Below are 18496 nucleotides of genomic sequence, written 5' to 3' on the forward strand. Positions count from 1 at the left end.
ACTCATAACACCGGTTGTATGTGAGCTGCAGAAGCAGGGGCAGATCCCAATCCAGCCTCTCTGGGCCTTGTGCCATCCCCTGCCAACAAGAAAATATTAATCCAAGGGCACTCCTCAGGATACTGATGGGGAAGGAGGCTGAGATCAGTCACTGACAGAAGACGGTCAATATCAGCCTGGAGAGGGAAAGCATCGTGGAAATCCTATCTGTCTGACTGATGTCTTTTAATCTAAAAAAATCCATGGAATAGCCTGTCCCAAAACTTGATCGTTATCTGAAGGTGATAAGAAACCTGTAATATGGTCTGAGTGACCTTGTCAAAGACATGCAGCCATCAGCCAACTGTCTGGGGCTTCCCTTGTTGCTGCGCTGTTGCTGAATTTCGCTGTCAGCCTGGAAACTTACAACAGAGGGTTGATTTTGTCATTCACTGTCTCTCCCCTAAGAAGCAGGACATTCATAGAGGGTTTTAGGTCAATCCCTTCCTCTTCCCCTTCTCCTAACAAGTCTTGCGTGAATGCTAGTTAACCTTTTAGGCAATAGATTCCTTTTCCTTACAGGGCTCAATCTTAAGGAGAACAATTTATCACCTAAACCAGTATCTGTTAAGGTCAGCAACATGGACGCACCTTACACAGGATACCACTGTGTCCCCTTGCACCCCCCACCTCCCTTTGATGGATACAAGAAGAAAGAAAAGTGGATTTTGCCCCCTTTTGTGTAGGCTGTAACCTTGCTTATCTCCTGAGGAACCTCCAACAGCAGCACATGTCCTTTTGCCACCAACCCTGATCACCATTATTTGCTCATGAACAGGGTTACTGTGCAGCTGCTTGGTCACCTGCATCCTGTTCAGAAGGAAGCAGAACTTTGGATAACTGCTTTGTGCAAGTGGGATCACAGAATGCAAGGATTTCACCTTGAGATCAGCCTACGTTGGATTCAGACTACTAGAGACAGCATTGTTCTTGGCCATTACCCAATTAGCCAGTACAGCATGCCTGTCTGTCAAACAATCCCTGTCAGCCAAGGACAGCCAACCACAACCTACTAGGGGTGTGTGAAGCAGGCCCTATTTGATTTGGATTCGGCCCGAATCGGGGATGGTGATTCGATTAGTTGATTCGGATCGCTGTCCCTGATTCGATTCGGCCGAATCCAAATCTGAAGATTTGATGCTGATTCTGAGAATCAGCAATTCGGACATAGACACAACTTTAAATGTTTTTTCCACATACCTCAAGGTACCAGCACGGCTCGTGAATGCTGCGATGCTGGGGCAGATGGAGCGTCCCACAGGAGCGTGGGAAGCCCCCCCATGTGCTCGGTGGTGAACCTGGAAGTGGATCAGCAGTACTTCCGATCCACTTCTGGGTCCTCCAGGGAGTGCACTGGGGAACCCCCACATGCCAACCAGGCTCGGTGATCAGCCGCGTGGGGACCCGGGTGCCCCCCAGACACAGGAGGCACCTGTCACTGAGCTGGGAGAGGCACAGGGGGGCCCCCCAGAACACACTCCAGCGGAGTCAAAAGCACACTGGAAGTGCTTCTGGTCCACTTCTGGGTCTGCTGCCGAGCGTGCTGGGGAGCCTCCTGTGTTTCTGTGGGGCAGTCCCTGCACCCCAGCATTGCAGCATTCATGAGCCTCCTGCTACCTAGAGGTATGTAGAAAAAACATTTAAGCTGTGTCCATGTTCGAATCTTTCCGAATCTCTATGAGTCAATTCAGAGGGTTCTGATTCGATTCAGAGAGATTAAAGGATCCTCTGATTTGATTTGGAGAATCAGCCACCGAATCGGGCTGAATTTCTGCCGAATCAAATCAGGAAGCTTCATGTCATATTGAATGAAATAGTTTAAATGTTTGTAATGGTTGCCCATTAGCCAGTTTCAGGAAGAAGATAAGATTTATCTCCTTATCTAGGCCATTGCTTTGGACTACGTGTGGAAGATCCAGACTTTGCTCAAAGTTTTAACTCTTGAATTTTATCTTTAGAAGTCTTTAACAAAGAGAACCTAACAATGATCCTTAAAGCAAATATCCTGAGTTCCGAGAGATCAAACCCTAGGGCCTTTTGAAAAAATTGGAAAGAAAAGGTCACTTGCAGTGATATGGAAGTTCCCCAAAGTAATTAAAATGATCAACAAAAGAAACTAATTACCAAGCAAAAGAATATGTTAAGTAAGATCCGAGCCCAAATTTGGGGGTAATGACAGGTTTGAGTAGGCGTGGCCCAGGACAGTAACTCACTCAATAAAAACTGTAACTTACTCTCCCAATTTGGAGGTGACTATACTTGCAGAACAACGAAGGAAGAATCGCAAGTATAGGCCGGATCAGACTGATCACCTGAACCACCCTCTCCATGAACACGAATCTTTTAGTTCACGCTGAAGCTGCAGAGCGCCCGAAAGGGACTGAAGGAAGGGGACTTAGTCCTATCAGTATTGAGGCCAGCCCATTGAATCGTATTGCTGAGGCGAGCCCATTGAACCGTACTACTGAGGAATGAAACCATATTTAGATGTTTGGCTTCTCGGAATTCTAGGATTGTAAGTATATTATGAAAAATAATAGTATTGATTCAAATGTAACTTTTAGTTGTAATTGTAGTTGTTTTTGTAATACTAATTCTTATAGCATTGTTTGGAAAGGAAGTGCATTCGGAGCATTGTTTCTGATATATGTAATTATTGTGTTCTTAATGTTTGTGGTATTTCTTAAAGCTAAGCAGTGTTATATGCGTAGCAAAGAATTTTAAAATAAAATTGTGTTGTATGAATTAAGTGTGTATTCATTGTGAAATCGTGCAATCAACTAACTACTCCCCCAGCCAGTGCATCAAAACGAATCAGTAAATTGTGTGGGATTTTCTCTATTCCATAACCCACTAGAGACACTTCACACAGCCCTACAACCTACCCCTACCATCAAAGTAGGTATGTGCTCTTGAGGAAGCTCCAGAAGTAGAAACTTCCTGAACTCAGGCAGATATTCCCCTAAAGTCCCTGAGCCCTAGCAAGCAACAAAGCAGTGAGTTTGAGATTACCCTGAAGCAGGGAACTGGAATCTACAGGTGCATCTTCCAGCTGTCTATGAGCTGGGTTGGCAGGTGCTCTGCCTTCCTTGGGTGCAGACAACCTGTTGCTGGCCACTGAAGAGAAGAGGGAAGAAGATACTTACGCTTAGCCATGATTTTTTTCAGGATGTTGCACAGTTCAAAGGCAGAGATCTCAGCATCCTGTGGGGAGGGGAGGGGACAGCACCACTTTAAGTAAATATTCAATATGTGCCAGGCCGGGAGTGGGCACCACACCTCCTTGAGAGGAGGGAGTGAGAGGCTTGGATAGGTCTGGTATATTAATTCAGGCTGAATAGCACTTGTACACATGAAACCACAAGCTCTGTAATGTTTAGAAAGTGCAGCTGGAATTCCTTTTGGTTTGGAAAGCCCCGGGAAGTATCTCATGAATTAAGAGCAGTTTGTGAGCACAACTGCCATTCTTTTTAGGGAGGTTGCTGGGCCTGTTTGTCAGGTGAAATCTCCTCCCACTTCGTGGGATACACAGCATGAGGCATAGTGTCAAAGCCCTTTGGGGGTTTCACTACAGCCCCAGAAGCAACAGTCTGAGCTTTGTTTGGGACTTGGGCTGAAAGCTACCCCCAATGTAAATGGTACCTGGTCACCTAGATTTCAAAGCTGGCCAGACATGCTTCCAACCACATCATTTCCTTGCATGCCATTGACTACAGAAACCTGTGCGCCTTAATCACAATAGTGCAGTGGGCTACAAGGCTTGAGATACGGTTTTGACCTCTTGTGACCTAAGCACATTTAGTCTTATTCTTCAAATGACTGCCTCAAACCCACTTTTCTTGCTCTGATCTTATTGACACGGCCTGGACTCCATTGCTGTTTTAGTCTTGCCAAATGCTGAACCTGGCAGAAGGATTCTGACTTGGTAGAAACAACATAGGTGCAGCTGGTAGATGTTTAACCAGAAACATCAGTGTGTGAAGGTGTTGACTTGTCCATCTTTTGGTGGGGGGGTTGTCAGTGGGATGTGCGTATGGGATGTACATGTTGAAGGCTTGACACAGTGGTCTGGTGTACTTCCACTACAATGGATTGCTTTTTTATAAAAGTTGTTCTAAGAAGCTTTTAAATGGGGAAAAAAAGTCCTTCAGCAGAAGATGCAAGGCTCTAGGGGAGGGACTTTTTTTCTAAACATTAACTAAAACTTAAACCGATGAAAAAGATCTTAAAATGAAATGTGTTCTTCAACCTTCAGTGACTTGGGCGAAGAGGTAGAAAGCACCCTGTTCAAATTCGCAGATGACACTAATGTGGGGGGAAGTGGGTACGCTAGTAGGAAGGAACAGGCTGCAAGTGGATCTAGACAGGTTACAGGGGTGGGCTGATGAGAACAGGATGGAGTTCAACACCGACAAGTGCAGGGTAATGCACCTGTGGAGGAAGAACCAGCAGCACACCTACAGGCTGGGGAGCTCCCTTCTCGCCAGTGTCGAGACAGAAAAGGATCTTGGAGTTGTCATTGATACCACAATGAACATGGGCCGACAGTGTGGGGATGCGGTCAGGAAGGCCAACCATACCTTGTCGTGCATCCACAGATGCATCTCAAGCAGGTCCAAGGAGGTGATCCTCCCCCTCTACACGACACTGGTTAGGCCGCTGCTGGAGTACTGCGTCCAGTTCTGGGCGTCACACTTCAGGAGGAATGTGGACAATGTGGAGAGGGTCCAAAGGAGGGCCACTCACATGATCAGGGGTCAGCAGGGCAGGCCCTACGAGGAGAGGCTGAGGGACGTGAACCTGTTCAGCCTCCAAAAGAGAAAGCTGAGAGGGGATCTAGTGGCAGTCTACAAACTAGTCAAGGGGGACCAGCAGGCATTGGGAGAGTTCCTGTTCCCCCGAGCACTCCCGGGAGTTACAAGAAACAATGGACACAAGCTAGCGGAGGGCAGTTTCAGGCTAGACATCAGGAGGCGCTATTTCACTGTCAGGGCAGCTAGGACCTGGAACCAACTTCCAAAAGAAGTGGTGCTGGCCCCTACCCTGGCGGTCTTTAAAAAAAGGCTGGACGAACACCTGGCCGGGGTCGTTTGACCCCAGTACTCTTTCCTGCCATGGCAGGGGGTCGGACTAGATGATCTCCTCAGGTCCCTTCTGACCCTACCAACTATGAAACTATGAAAGCAAACAATGTTAATGCACCTGAGAACAGCATTGGGAACTCTTCCTTTCTGGAGCTCACTATGCTCATAGGAGCCCTGCGTGCAGCCCTGGAGCATTTTCTCTGGGTGCCAATGCAACTGGAAAGGGAGAAGCTGATCTTAACTTACTGCACTGGAGACTGGCCTTGCTTTTGCCCATCATACATAGGCCAGGGATATGTGCCAGTCTATGTATATAAAAATGCATACGAAACTTGCATATTTTACACTCATAATTACTATGAGCGTAGGAGCACCCAGGACAGGGTAGCACTCAGTTTGACCAGCACACTGGGGACTTGCAGAGCTAAAAGTTGCTATAGTTTGAGTTAAAGAACTCAGTTCTTTACCTGGGGGCTGTAGCAGATCCATTGCATGGGATAATTCAGTGCACAATTGTACCGAGTTTGGCAAATACAATGATGTACTTGTGTTTTGCAACTGTTGCCCAGACCATCTGAGTGAAACTACTTCTTGGGGCAGAGGGCCACTGTCTCATAGCGAGCCCCAGACACCAACATAAACAAAAAACAGGTACTCACCACTCCAGCCAGTTGTCCAAAAAGCTTTTTGAAACTGGCTGCAATGTCATCTTCCCTGATGTCACTCTAGAGGAGGCATGAATGGCAAAATTCACAGTATTAAAGGGGTGACTCTGCTTAATAATTACTTAAATCAACACATTTTCTCATCTGTGGTATACTCAACACCACAGGCATTAAAAATGGAAAGCTCCTTGCTCTAGCCATACTCTTTTACATTTGGTTAGACTGGATATGAGGATAGACTGGTTTAAGAGTTGTTTATAGGCAGTATCACTTTCAGGCACTTACACAACACTACAAAGGATTAAAAATCTATCATTTCTATTTAAACAGGATTGATGAAGTGTTTATCTTGTTTGAAAATCAGTTTTGTTCTTTAACAAAAGCCAAATTTAACTTGGCAGGTCCCTTTTAAGGAAAAAAATAAAACATTTCAGTCTCAAGCATTGAAATGAAAGAGTCTCAATCACACCAATGCGGTAAACCTGTACTTGAACTGTTGGACCAGCTTCCTCTAATAAACCTGAGTCACACAAGACTCCAACTCTGCACTCCTTTCTCACCGATGGAAGGGGGCTGGCTTAGGGCTGCAGGGTTTGATCCAGAAAATGGGATTGGCATTTACTTTTGAAAACGAAATGTATTCTTGGCTTGAATACATTTCAGTGAACAGGATCTGAACAGGCTGAGTTCTTTTGTTGTTGCACATAACGGCCAAAGGCAATTTTCAAGCCTGCTTGTGATGTTTCCACTGACTTCCCTGTGGAGGTCCTGTAGGTATATCCAAGAGTCAAACTCTGTGACGTTGAGGACTCCTTGTGTAAATGGTTGCCTACAAATGCAGTGGACCCTAGAGTGCAGAAGTCCCCTTCTAGCTCTACATATCTATGTTCCTTTACCTAACATGGAATACAAATGCTTGCTGGTTTACAGGCTAACAGGAGACTACAGCCCTGTGAATGTTGTGTACTGCTTCAGGAATAGCAGCCAGAAATACATATTCAGATGGAAAAAGGGTTAAAATATTCATCATTCTATTTGTCCCCAGTAGAATTTTTTTCAATTAACAACCATTTTAAAAAAAGTACCTCTTCAACATTGGCCTCGATTTCATCATCTACCACCCTAAAAAAAGATAAAGGGATTGATGTTAAAAACAAATGCACACACTTAAATATTCTGAGTTTGCTGTTAAAACAGAAGTCCCACTCCAATAGTGGCTATTTTAATTTCTATAATACCACTTTAGAAAATGCCATAAGATCCATTAAGTATAAAATGAAAATCCATTAAGTATGAATTGAAAATCAAGTTAATAACCAAGAACAAAAATAAAGATGGATGGAAATACACAAACACACACATGCCAATTGCCCATCAAGAATGGGGGGAGAGTAGGTGGGGATAGAGTGCTGCCACCCACCACGCTGTGCTGCTGCTGCCTCCCAGGAGTAGGGGGAGGGGAGCTTGCCCCACTGTCCCCTTCATCCCCCTTGGCCAGCATCCCATGCCACCGCCTGCAGGGAGCAGGGCTGGGGTGGCAGGGGGGGCGAGACCAGCCACTCCAGCCACTCCATCCCCACAATCATGGCAGTGCTTCACCATGCTGGTGCCGCTGCCTCCTGTCTGGAACACTTTTGGACCACTCTGATTGGTTGTTTCAGACAACCAATCAGAGTACAAATAAAGCATGACAGACAGACAGACCAAGGCTTTTATAATATTAGAATATATATATAATTTTTTAAAGGCAGTTAATTGTAGAAGTTTATGCATGTCAAGCATGCCAGTGACATTACTTTTATTCTAGTTATCCTGACATATTAGTTCTTGGTACTTTTCACACTCTGAACACTTTACAAGCCCTGGGAAATAGATGATAGAGTCCTACATTCATTTTAAGGCCTTATGGGGCCATAGTGATAACCCAGTCTGACCTTCTGCACAGCACATGCCCTAGATTTTCATCCCATAATTCTTGTATCAAACTCATATTGGCTGAAGGAAGAGTTAAAATTGAATAATTACTTGAAGGCAAAAAAAAAAAAAAAAAAGGCATATGTGCCTCCTTATGGTAAGTGACCATTTAGGTGCACAGGTAGAATGTGGGTTGGCTTACAATGCAGCAGGTATGAGAGGCTCTGAAACCATATCTACTCCCTGTGACAGATATTCAATCCTTCCCTTTATCATCACAATAATGACTTGTGTTTCTCAAATGCTGTAGTTTACTCTATAGAATTAAATGCTCATTTTTATCAAGGAAATGATTCAGCCTTGGGACATTATCTAGCAAGATTTCAAAGGCCCGAGGTCATCAGGCTGGACATAAGGAAGAACTTCTTCTCTGTCTGAGCCCCCAGGCCTGGAACAGACTGCCGCCGGAGGTGGTGCAAGCACCTACTCTGGATTCCTTTAAGAGTCCATTGGACATTTATCTTGCTGGGATCCTGTGACCCCAGCTGACTTCCTGCCCCTGGGACAGGGGGCTGGACTGAATGATCTCCTGAGGTCCATTCCAGCCCTAATGTCTATGAAATCTATGAAATCGCTGATGACTAATGGGGTCTGTTCATGAGCACTGGCACTGGAGCTGGTGTTAGAGCCAACAGGGAACACTTACTGCTATAAGACTTCAAATTTTCCATCAGTTAAAGAACCCAACACTGTAGTTTTTTACTTGCTTTTTTATTATTATAGGCCCCTTTGCCACTTAGTACTCAGCTGGTTACAGCTCAATAACTAATGTCTGTGCTGTCAGAATAGATATAGCCCATCACCTACCACTTTCCATTGCATTTTAATTAAAGCTCTCCTCGCTTGTGCAGAGAAGTCAGGAAGATGTTGACAGCAATTGGATTCAGTTCAGTACTAACGAGGAAAATGTCCACAGTCTTCACACAACTGACTACTACATACACTATGGCCAGACAAAAAGACAAAGCAAGTTTTGCATTAGCCAGGCCCTGTTGGTTCCAGTCAGATACTGTTTGATTCTGGGTGAGCTTAATGATGGTAAAAAATGCCTCCTTGCTGTAAAAAAAATGAAGTCTTTTTGCCAGTGTAAGAGGGGAAACATTAGTGCAAACTCTGCCTCACCCTTCTTCTCACCTGCTTTGTCCTTCTGACCTCTCTCCTATCTCTCCTTCCCAACTCCCTCTGAATTAAGCCCATCCTTCAGAAAAACCCCAAACTCTAGCATACAACTAAGATAATGTTTGTCATCACCACACAGACCCATCTGCTTCACAGGCTCTACCTTTTTCCCCTTGCCGGTGTCTGGCTTGTCAGTTTAAACTCCAATTCTTTGGGACAGGAATTGTTTACTTCTGTGTTTGCACAGGACCTAGCACGATAGGGATGATCTTGCTTGGTTTCTAGATATTATTTCAGTAGTAGATAAAGAAGAGTAATGTCCAGCAGCTGGGCCTAAATCCTGACAAGAAGCCTAAAAAAGCAGAGGGTAAATCAGTCCCTTTGATTGCAGGCCTCTCGGATAAGGTTGGCAATAAGGGGCGTGTGTAGATGAAACAGGGGCCCTAAATTGAAGCGGTGGGTTTTTAAAAACACTGCTTCAATTTAGAGTCAAGTAAACCCCCGTGTCATGCACACACCTGTGCACTTACCTACCTCTCCAGTGGCCAGGAAGGGAGGGCAAGCTGCCGGCAGGTGGAGTGGTTCCTGGGCTGTGGGAAGGGGGGGGGGCTGGCCCCCCCACAGGTGGCACCCGCCTGCAGGCACCCGGCTCGGGTGGTCCCAAGGGGCACTGCAGCCCCTGCGCAGCTCAGGCAGGCAGGCAGGCTCCAGGAAAAAAAAAGAAAGATCACTGCTTTTTTTTTCTTGGGCAGAGCCTGCCTTCCCGGGCTGCTGCCAGGCTGCCTGCATGGGCTTCCTGCAGAGCCCCTGAGCTGCATGGAGCCGGTGCTTTGCTCCGTGGCTGGAATTTTAGTTTGCTGCGCTCCAATCATTTAAGGTGCATTTTGCCGCCCAACACCATTAAAGCGGTGCAAAAGCATTTAACCCACTTTAAAGTGTCATGCACACATGCCCCTCGTTTCATCTACACATGGCCAAGGATGCCATTTGCAGTGGGGTTTCTTTTAATGCAGATGTGTCTGTCCATTGGACCAAAATCACAACCTTCTTTCAAAGGGGCCACTACAGAGCTGTCCCACAGCAACAATTTTTAATCACTTTCCTTCCCATCAGCAATTCTCCAAGTCATCCACTTTGACATATGATTTATCAGCAGAACCATTCAGGACAATCACATAGGGAAGAGTCAGTGAGAGACAGTGAGCATTGGCTACGTACGCTGAATCTGCACTCTTTTCAGAGAAGACTCTGAGACAGAAATCCCCATTCTTGTCGGGTTCAAAGGTAGATGGCACGACGATGTACTGCCCTGCAGGGAGCTTGAATCGATTCAGTACCTCTCGAAGGTTGATAAAAGTGTTGGATCTTTCTCTTGCTCGGTTTGTTAAGAAGAAGTTTTTGTTCAGGTGAACATTTGTCTGGCCTGAAAACTGATTTCAAAACAAGTGAAGTGTAATTTCAAATCAGAAAGAAACAGAACAGAAGAGGAGGTTGGTTCCTTTCTGGGACTAGTTAAAACTCAGTTCAACAGAATTTTGATGGAAAGGGAATAAGTGAACTGCTTATAAAGGTATGAGTCACGGGTGGCTCCATTGGTCCCCAAGTTGTGAGGGAAGCTGAGCCCATTCATGGGCATCCCAAGTAAGTCAATAGAGCCTGCATGCTCTGCCATCCTATGCCTGAAAGGCCTCATAGTGTGCAGCAGAATGTGACTAAATACTTTGGAGATATTTAGAGTTTTAAAGAATATGTCATTGGTGCTATCCTTCACATTTCTTCACCAGAAAAGCCAGGTGTCACAAGTTCAATTCTTCTCTCTCCACCTGGAAAGTCAGGTTGCCTTAGTGCTAGGCGTCCAATTATACAGGACTCTAATAAAGAGCGAGCAACAGAGAGAGACAGTGACAAGCTATGGCGACAGTAGGGTCAAAAACAACTCAAATGCTGCCGAGATTATGCAGTACCGGCGGGTACTGTGCAGTCATTTAGTACTAAAGCAAGTACTAAATGACTGGCAGTACCAACTGTGAAGTCAGGGGCACGTGTAGACATGCCCAGTAAATAGATTCTGAATCTATTTTAACTATATCTAAAATATCCTGTACAGAAAAAAATATTTAGTGTTAAGGTCTATTACCTCAGGGCCTTTTAGGGCTAGAAGCAAGTGAAGCATCCATTGATTGGAAAGCATGCTGGAAAGCTCCTATATCTGGCCCTTTTAGAACATGAGACAATGGACCTTAAGCCTATTAAAGGTGAGTGTGAACACCACTTGACCATGGCTTAAGGTCTTTATGATTTTGGGAAGTGTCATTGGTTGGGAATATCAGGATAAGTTTTAAAGAGACTGAGTTATAAACAGGGTGCAGGTGAAATGGCCAAAGGTACAACATAATTGCAAGTTACCATGTGACATCACTGCTTTCTATGAGGTGATACTATTCTACTCAATATAGGTTATGCTGCATTTCCTGTTTGGAGCTACAGAGCAAATTCTCAGGAGTTGTCTGATCACCTGTACATTATTTTACTGCAGTTGCTCTCAATCAGTCAGCAGCTGAACACTACATACCAGAGCTGAGGCTTGCATTAACTAGATACAACTGACAAAGACCAGACAGAGGAACCAAAAACACACAATATTTACTGAAACAAGAAACAAGAAGCATTTGTTTAGTGCTACAGCTGGACCCTAAGCAAACTTAAGAAATCAGGAGTTTGCCTAGAAGCAGCATGGCAGTAAAATAACAGTCACGAGGAAAGTCTCTATAGGGTAGACAGCCCTTGTCTGGGCACCAGTTGCTTTGATTGCAAGAAGTGCCCCAACACCCACATTCAAAACAAACTGCTTCTAACCAGGAAGATCTAATTTTAGATTTAGCAACTTCAATACTGTCCTGTTTGTGGAAGAGGATTCTGGCAGTTGTTTCATTCCCCCCATGCTATTCAGCTATGTCATTGAACATACCTGTGAAGGCACCTGCAGAAAGAAGGGAGAAGGAACACGTTATACATATGTTTATTGACATGAAACTAGCAGATCTGTTTACAGCCAGTTTTTGTATCTCTAAACCACGCTGCAGTATGCACTAGACTAGAGAGTCACCCCAACACTATGGATTCCAGTTTGGGTTTCCAGGGGATGTATCTAGTTTAAATTGCGAACTTGGGTCAATCCGGGCCCTTTGTCTGCTCTTTCACTAAACAGAGTTATTGATAGTGCTGCTTCCTTGGCATGAAACTCAAGTGGACTGAAAAACTCAGTACAGTTGGAAGTTCAAGCAGCACTCAGGTTATTAGTTTTCCCTTGGAATTTGCTATTTACATTCATAACTTTTGTAGAGGGGGTTGTTTGTTCATGACCAAAACTCAAAAGCAGCAGCAAGTTTGACTTATAAGTACCACCCCTGTTCTTAGCTATTTCTTCACAGGATCCAAAATTGCTGTAAGTGTGTTAGCATTACTGGGGAGTGAGTGCTATCCCCACTATGTTCTAGACTGTGAAACTGAGGCAGAAATTTATCTCATGTTATATAGCAAGCCTGTGGGGGAAGAGGGACTGGGACTAGACTGAGACTAGGGGACTTCCTTCCCTCCCAATTAAGGTTTAAACCAGATTAGGTTTAAAGGGATAACAAGACACTGGTGAGCATGTATTACGAAACAAATACGGGAACTACTTTTGATGTGCAGATCAATGTCAGACGCTTTAGGCAGAGTCCAAATTCTAACTAGGTTTACTTGCCACAGGGCTGACGTTTTTCAGGCTAGAACAGATTCCCAACACCTACTTTCATGTTCCCTACTGAGTTGCTCCTGTTCTTTGGTCACTATTCTGATCTACTAGAGAGGGTTGAGATGAGGGGCACCTAGCTTGGATTTGAGTTTTCACTGCTTAGCCCCTTCCATGCTCCTGGGCACCAATGGTTTTCAGGGGAAGGCTTGAACTCACATAGGAGATGCATAGAAGTCATAGGAGGTGCTACATGGACATTGTCATACGTGCTTTTTTGTGACTTATACCTAGAATGCTATGCACCAGGGAAGCAGACAAGTCATTCATTGGTGATCCCTCCCCTTTTGGAAGTTCAGAGGAATTTTTCCCTCTCCCACCTCCCAGGGATTTACACGTGGGTGTGCATTGCTTCACTTGCCTCATAGATCGCAAAGCCGATTGTGTGCATGTCCTCTCCCATCTTCCTCTGCTTACGGCGGTGCTTCTGAATTAGGCCAACCAAGAAGGTGCAGCCCTTCTCAGGGTCATCAGGATCCTCATCTTCTTCCTCCAGTTTAAACAGGTATTGTGGATTTGTCCAGAAAGTATCTGCCGACACAGTGAGTGTTGTACAAGCTGCTTGAAATGTTCTAAAAACCAGCTATGCTGATGTTTCTCAGCAATCATCCTGGCTTGGGCTGCTCCCTATTAGATATGGGTGTGGAGAAAAAGGTAACACCATCTACATTTATGTACCTAAGCAAGCAACCCTGACTTCTCAGCAATGAGGAGCACTCTGCTCCACCACTGCAGCAAATTTTCTGTAAAGTCAATGGGACTTGCGCACTTCTGGAAATCAGGTCTCAGGGTCTGAAGTTTGGTACTCCAATAGTCAAGGCACCCAAAATTAGAGGGCAGCTGGGGACACAAAAGGGAATCACAAATATCAGAACCAGGATAAGAATGCCTAAGACCCTGGTAGCCAACCCTGTGCTTCGATGAAGGCTCTCTCTACAGACAAGCTGTCAAAGAAAGCAAAATCTAAGCACCGTTGGTTGTGGAGGATTTAAGTTTTAAACAAGTGGTGGATTAAATCAGGGGCAGCTACCTCACTGGAAAGAATAAATGGCAATTCACTGCAAGCTACATCTAAGGATAAGCAGCCACCATCTGAACAGATTCTACAGAACTTTGCATGTCCTTAAGAAAAGCCAACTAACATAGGCCTGGGGTTGTTGTCGCTAGCTGCAGAAGCTGCATGTGAAAGTTTCTTACTTGGGAAATTCCTGCAGCCCCCTGCAGTAGAGCCGCGCCTCCAGTTTCCATCCAGCTTGGTCAGGCTCCACTTTTTGTAGGTGTCAGTCGTCAGAGTGTCTGGAGTTAGGTTGCAGATTTCAAGGCGGGAGTAATGGCGCAGGAAATCATTGAATGACATCCTAGGAAGAGAAACACCAAACAAGCCTTTCTTAGAGCAGGAAACATTTCAACATGCCTCCTTTTCCTAATTGTGTCTCCAACATCTAGAGCTATGACCTGTCACAATGACTTCTGGCCAGCATAACAAGATGCTCTATCCAATCACTGCAGTGACCCTGGGTTTTAGCAACTGAAGTCACTCCTCCCATGATTACCATGTCACTTCACTGACACCTGCATTTCTGATGACCCATATCCCTGGACCCCACATCATGAAAGCTTAAGTAACAAAGTTCACAAACATCTGTGCATTTCTATGCTGTCACGAGGACTCTTGCCTAAGTCACAGTTTGTTTTTTCTTAAATTTTTAACATTATGTTTCTTCAACCAACAAACACAACTTCTTACCAAAATTCCCCATCTTCATGTCTCTTAGTCAGTCTCTCTCTCACTGCAGGATCAACGCCATTCCAGTTTGAGCAGCTGAAAGACAAACTTGGGTTTAACCAGAGAACAGCAGCCTAAAGTCCATCCCCCAAGTTGTGCCTGTGACAGGATTACCCAGCTCACATCTAGCTCCATGTGATTATAACAACCTAGGATGCCCAGATGAGGAGAGCTCTGAGATCAGTGAAGCCCTGTAGCAATTTAAATAATGTATAACTAAATGATAAGAACACCTACAGAAATGTTCACAGGTGGCTTATGATTTGGAAGCCTTGAAATGAGCCTGTCTCCCCTTAGAGGCTATAATGGTGGCAGATCCTCAGAGAGCTTTGAGCCCCTGACTGATCTCTGAGAAAAACATACCCTTTCCTGGGTGTCTTCAGTTGGATAATCAAAAGCACAGGCACCCAAACTTAGGCACCATGCCAATGAAAAATGACTGCTTCCATGAACTGGAAGAGGAAGCACTGAAGAGGCTGATACTTTTATTATAATAACAAATAAAGGTACTTTGATCCAGTATTAGGAATTGTCTATCTTTTTAAACATGGCTTCCAATGAAAATACAGCACATTTGCTGTAGGAACAAGATCCCTTTCCTTAGATCCAGGTCTTTAGAGGACTGTGTTCTAAGAGGGCTTATAAAGAGGACACAGCATGCTGCAAAGTCTCTATACTAGAAAATCATTGCAAAACAGTTCCTTTAAACAGCACACAGTGACACCACACAAGAGAATATCATGTCCAACTGTAACTTCAGGGGGAAGAAGGCAGTAGGGTGGAACTAGCCAGTGCAAATTTAGCCATGCCATTAGGATACACACCCCATTGCAATGCAAACATTCCCTAACCCATTCAACTCACTTATCATTCCATTTTCCAGTCCACTCCACTTCCCCCCAGGGATTTCGGATTCTGATCAACTTCTGCATGCTTCCTCGGAAATTCACCTGATGGGATTAGAAGCGCAGAAGGGACACAGTTACACAGACATCAACTGTGGCAAGAAACATAGAGGAAAGCAAATGGGTTAAAATACTAACTCTACATTCCTTAGCTCTAAAGCTAAGCATGCATACAGTTATCAAGTCTGAGAGGCACACAGTCACACCAGTTTTGGATCAACTCCAGTTACCTAAATCATGCTGTAAGGAATTTATGCTGTGTGTGAATCAAATACTCAAATGCTTGGGGCAACCCATATCCTCTTTATGCTGGAAAAATGCACCTTAGACTGGATTAATGAAAAAAGGAGTAGTGTTACAGAGGAAGCATGACATTTTTTTCACAGCACAAGCACCAAAGAGTTTCTGTGTGGAAACCTTCACTTGACCAATCTGCTCCCCTCACCTATGCATCATGCCTGTTCCTGATTCACCACAGGACACTGAAGCAACAACTCCTCCTCTTATAAAGACTGCCAAAGACTTGACCCACCCTAATGCTCTGGACCCTGGCAGGGCCAACTCCAGCAGCACAGCAGCTCCTTGCATTCTGCTGTGGCAATGGCTTATTCCTGATCAAGCCATACCCAAGCAGGAAGGTGAGGGCCCCTCAGATCTTTTACCATCTCAGCTGGGAACCAATGTTTTTAAGTGGGGAGCCAAAGGGCTAGAAGGAATCTCAAGTGTCATTTAATCCAACCCACTCCTTGCCCATGTGTAGGGTTTGCTTTTCCTAAAACATCTCAGCCAGATGCCTATCCTTTAAAACCTCCAATGAAAGAAAGGCCAGAGTTCCCCTAGGAAGCTTGCCCCATTGTCCTAGGGTTCTTATGTTTAGGAAGTAACACAAATAATCTCCAGCAGGGAATGACAGGATGGCTGGGAGCTTTGAGCCAAGACAACAGATACGCATGCTCTTGAGATCTAGTGTACTGAAGTGACAGAGCAGATGGAAGAGCACAGAGGTCTGGGAGGACTAATGGTGGCTGTAGGGTCTGAAATGAAAATAGCTGGTAAGAAGGGCATGCAGCTATTTCCACAGATAAAAGCCTTGTTTCTTTCTAAGTTATGAACAGGAGGGCTCTCTGCTTACTGCTGATACCAGGCGAGGGGGAGCTCAAAATCACAGGCCAGCTGCAAACACAAGCTGCCAACTGCCCATCAGTGCCACCAGCCTGGAGGCAGCAGGCCAGGGACCAGCAATGCTTCAATCTGAGGGGCAGGGACATTTCTGGTGTAATTACTATGAGCCTGTTCCAAAGCCCATTCAAGTCAATGGAAAAGCTCCCTGTGTTACCATAACTGCCTGCTTCCCTTCTGCTCTATCTTGTCTTTATTGTGCCAGGCAATACCCCTCAGTCACAAAAATGAAGCTCTTTCAAGCAGCATGAACAGCCCCACTTACTGTGGCTGCTAAGCAGCTATTTCAGGGGTGCTTGTTATTCACTGCACGTTTACCTTGGAGTACGCTAATTAGCTCCCCAGTAAATGCTGGATGTCTACACATGTGCCCCTATTAAGCTGGAGTTAATTAACTCCACAGCAGGAGAGTGCTTGTAAATACGACTACTCTCCTGCTACAAAGATTGTTCGTGCATAACAGCACGTGCGTAGATGCTGACTTGGCTGGCTGGGGCACAAGGGTGCTTTAGTGCAAGGGGTGCCCGGTGGCTAGTTTTGCACTGGAGCACCCTTGTGCCCCATCCAGCCCTTACATAGCATGTTGAACTGTAGGGGAACAGCCCTGAGCTGGCAAGCTGACCCCTTGGCACCCCTTCCAGCTCAGTGTGCTGTGGTCTCAAGCTTACGTTCAAATGGCACACATGGGAGCAATAAACTCTAGAGCAATAAGCTTTGTAGTTTATTGCTTCACATTAATTGCACATGTAGATGTGCTCAGTGGTTGCATCTACACGTGTCCCTTATTGCGGAGTTGATTCATTAGCTCCTGTTTGCATTTGTGCCCCTATTCGGGTGCAGTAAACAATTAACTCCACTGTAGGATAGTACTGTCCAGGCCAAGCACTATCCTACAGCGGAGTTTAGTGCACCAAAACACACGTGTAGATGATGACCAGTACTGGCTGGGGCATGAGGTGCATGCAGCTCATGCACAGTCAGGGCTGGGGCCATGACTGTGCATGGGCTGCCTGCCACCTAGCCCCACACTTCAGACCCTTGTGCCCCCACCCAGCCCTTCAGCAGCATGCTGAGCTGGGGCAGAGCAGCTCCAGGCTGGCAGACTGACTTCCCCGGGCCTCCTGCTAGCCACGGTTGTGCTGCCCTAGCAAAACATGCTGCGGTCCCGGGCACACATGTAAACACTGCATGTAGATTTTGTGTGCAGATGTGCCCAGTGGCTGCATCTACACGAGACACTGACTGCGCAGTTGTTACTGCATTCATTTAGTACTAGCATACCCACGTCCTAAATGACTGTGCAGTAACTAGCATTACTGAACAGTAGTGTCCCCGCATGGCTTCGTGGTGATGCTGACTGCACTGTAGCTCGTCACTACTGCTCAGTAGTGTCGTGTCATGGTTTGTGCCCTGTAATGCTACTGTGCAGTACTAATGAGCTACTGTGCAGTAGTAATGAGCTACTGCGCAGTAAGTATCTCACGTAGACATGACCAGCAACACCCAATTTAGCCTAGCCTCGGAAACACCCAGCCTGTCAAAATGCTCCCAGAAGGTTACTGGAACAACACAGATTGGCTAAATCAGTGGTGCTCAACGCTTTGGCCACTTCGGTAGTCCTGCCTTGCCCCCAACACTCACTCTGCATACCATGATTGGGCCCTAGGGCCCTGCACTACCCCCTCCTGCTATAATCAGACCATGGGCCACCCCTGCCCAGGCCCACATGCTAGGGTTGGGTCCCCATGCTGTCTCTGCCCAGCCCTGCCTGCTGGGATCAGGCTCTGGTGCCCCTCCCCTCCCCCCCCCACTGGAATCAGGCCCTGCGCCACCTTGAGTGCCTAATTTAGCACACAGGCCTACAGCTTGCTGGGCTCCCTATGGAGCTGTGGAGGTCTGTGGGCCGTGATGAGCTAAGCCTTTCTGAAATCTACTTTACTCCCTCACCTACT

General features: G+C 45.7%; 1 protein-coding gene across 1 annotated transcript in view; it reads right to left on the reverse strand.

The window, feature by feature from the left end:
• Positions 1–18496, reverse strand: part of CAPN2 (calpain 2) — a 53616-nt gene that overhangs the window by 8698 nt on the left and 26422 nt on the right. The window contains exons 7-15 of the mRNA XM_006276635.4: positions 15325–15410; positions 14422–14496; positions 13872–14032; positions 13036–13205; positions 11850–11861; positions 10100–10311; positions 6874–6910; positions 5783–5848; positions 3186–3243 (exon numbers count right to left, since the gene is read on the reverse strand). Of these exons, the coding sequence (XP_006276697.1) occupies positions 3186–3243; positions 5783–5848; positions 6874–6910; positions 10100–10311; positions 11850–11861; positions 13036–13205; positions 13872–14032; positions 14422–14496; positions 15325–15410 (877 nt within the window). The remainder of the gene's footprint in view (positions 1–3185; positions 3244–5782; positions 5849–6873; positions 6911–10099; positions 10312–11849; positions 11862–13035; positions 13206–13871; positions 14033–14421; positions 14497–15324; positions 15411–18496) is intronic.

Source organism: Alligator mississippiensis, chromosome 1 (assembly GCF_030867095.1).
Source record: "Alligator mississippiensis isolate rAllMis1 chromosome 1, rAllMis1, whole genome shotgun sequence".
Classification (NCBI taxonomy): Eukaryota; Metazoa; Chordata; order Crocodylia; family Alligatoridae; genus Alligator; species Alligator mississippiensis.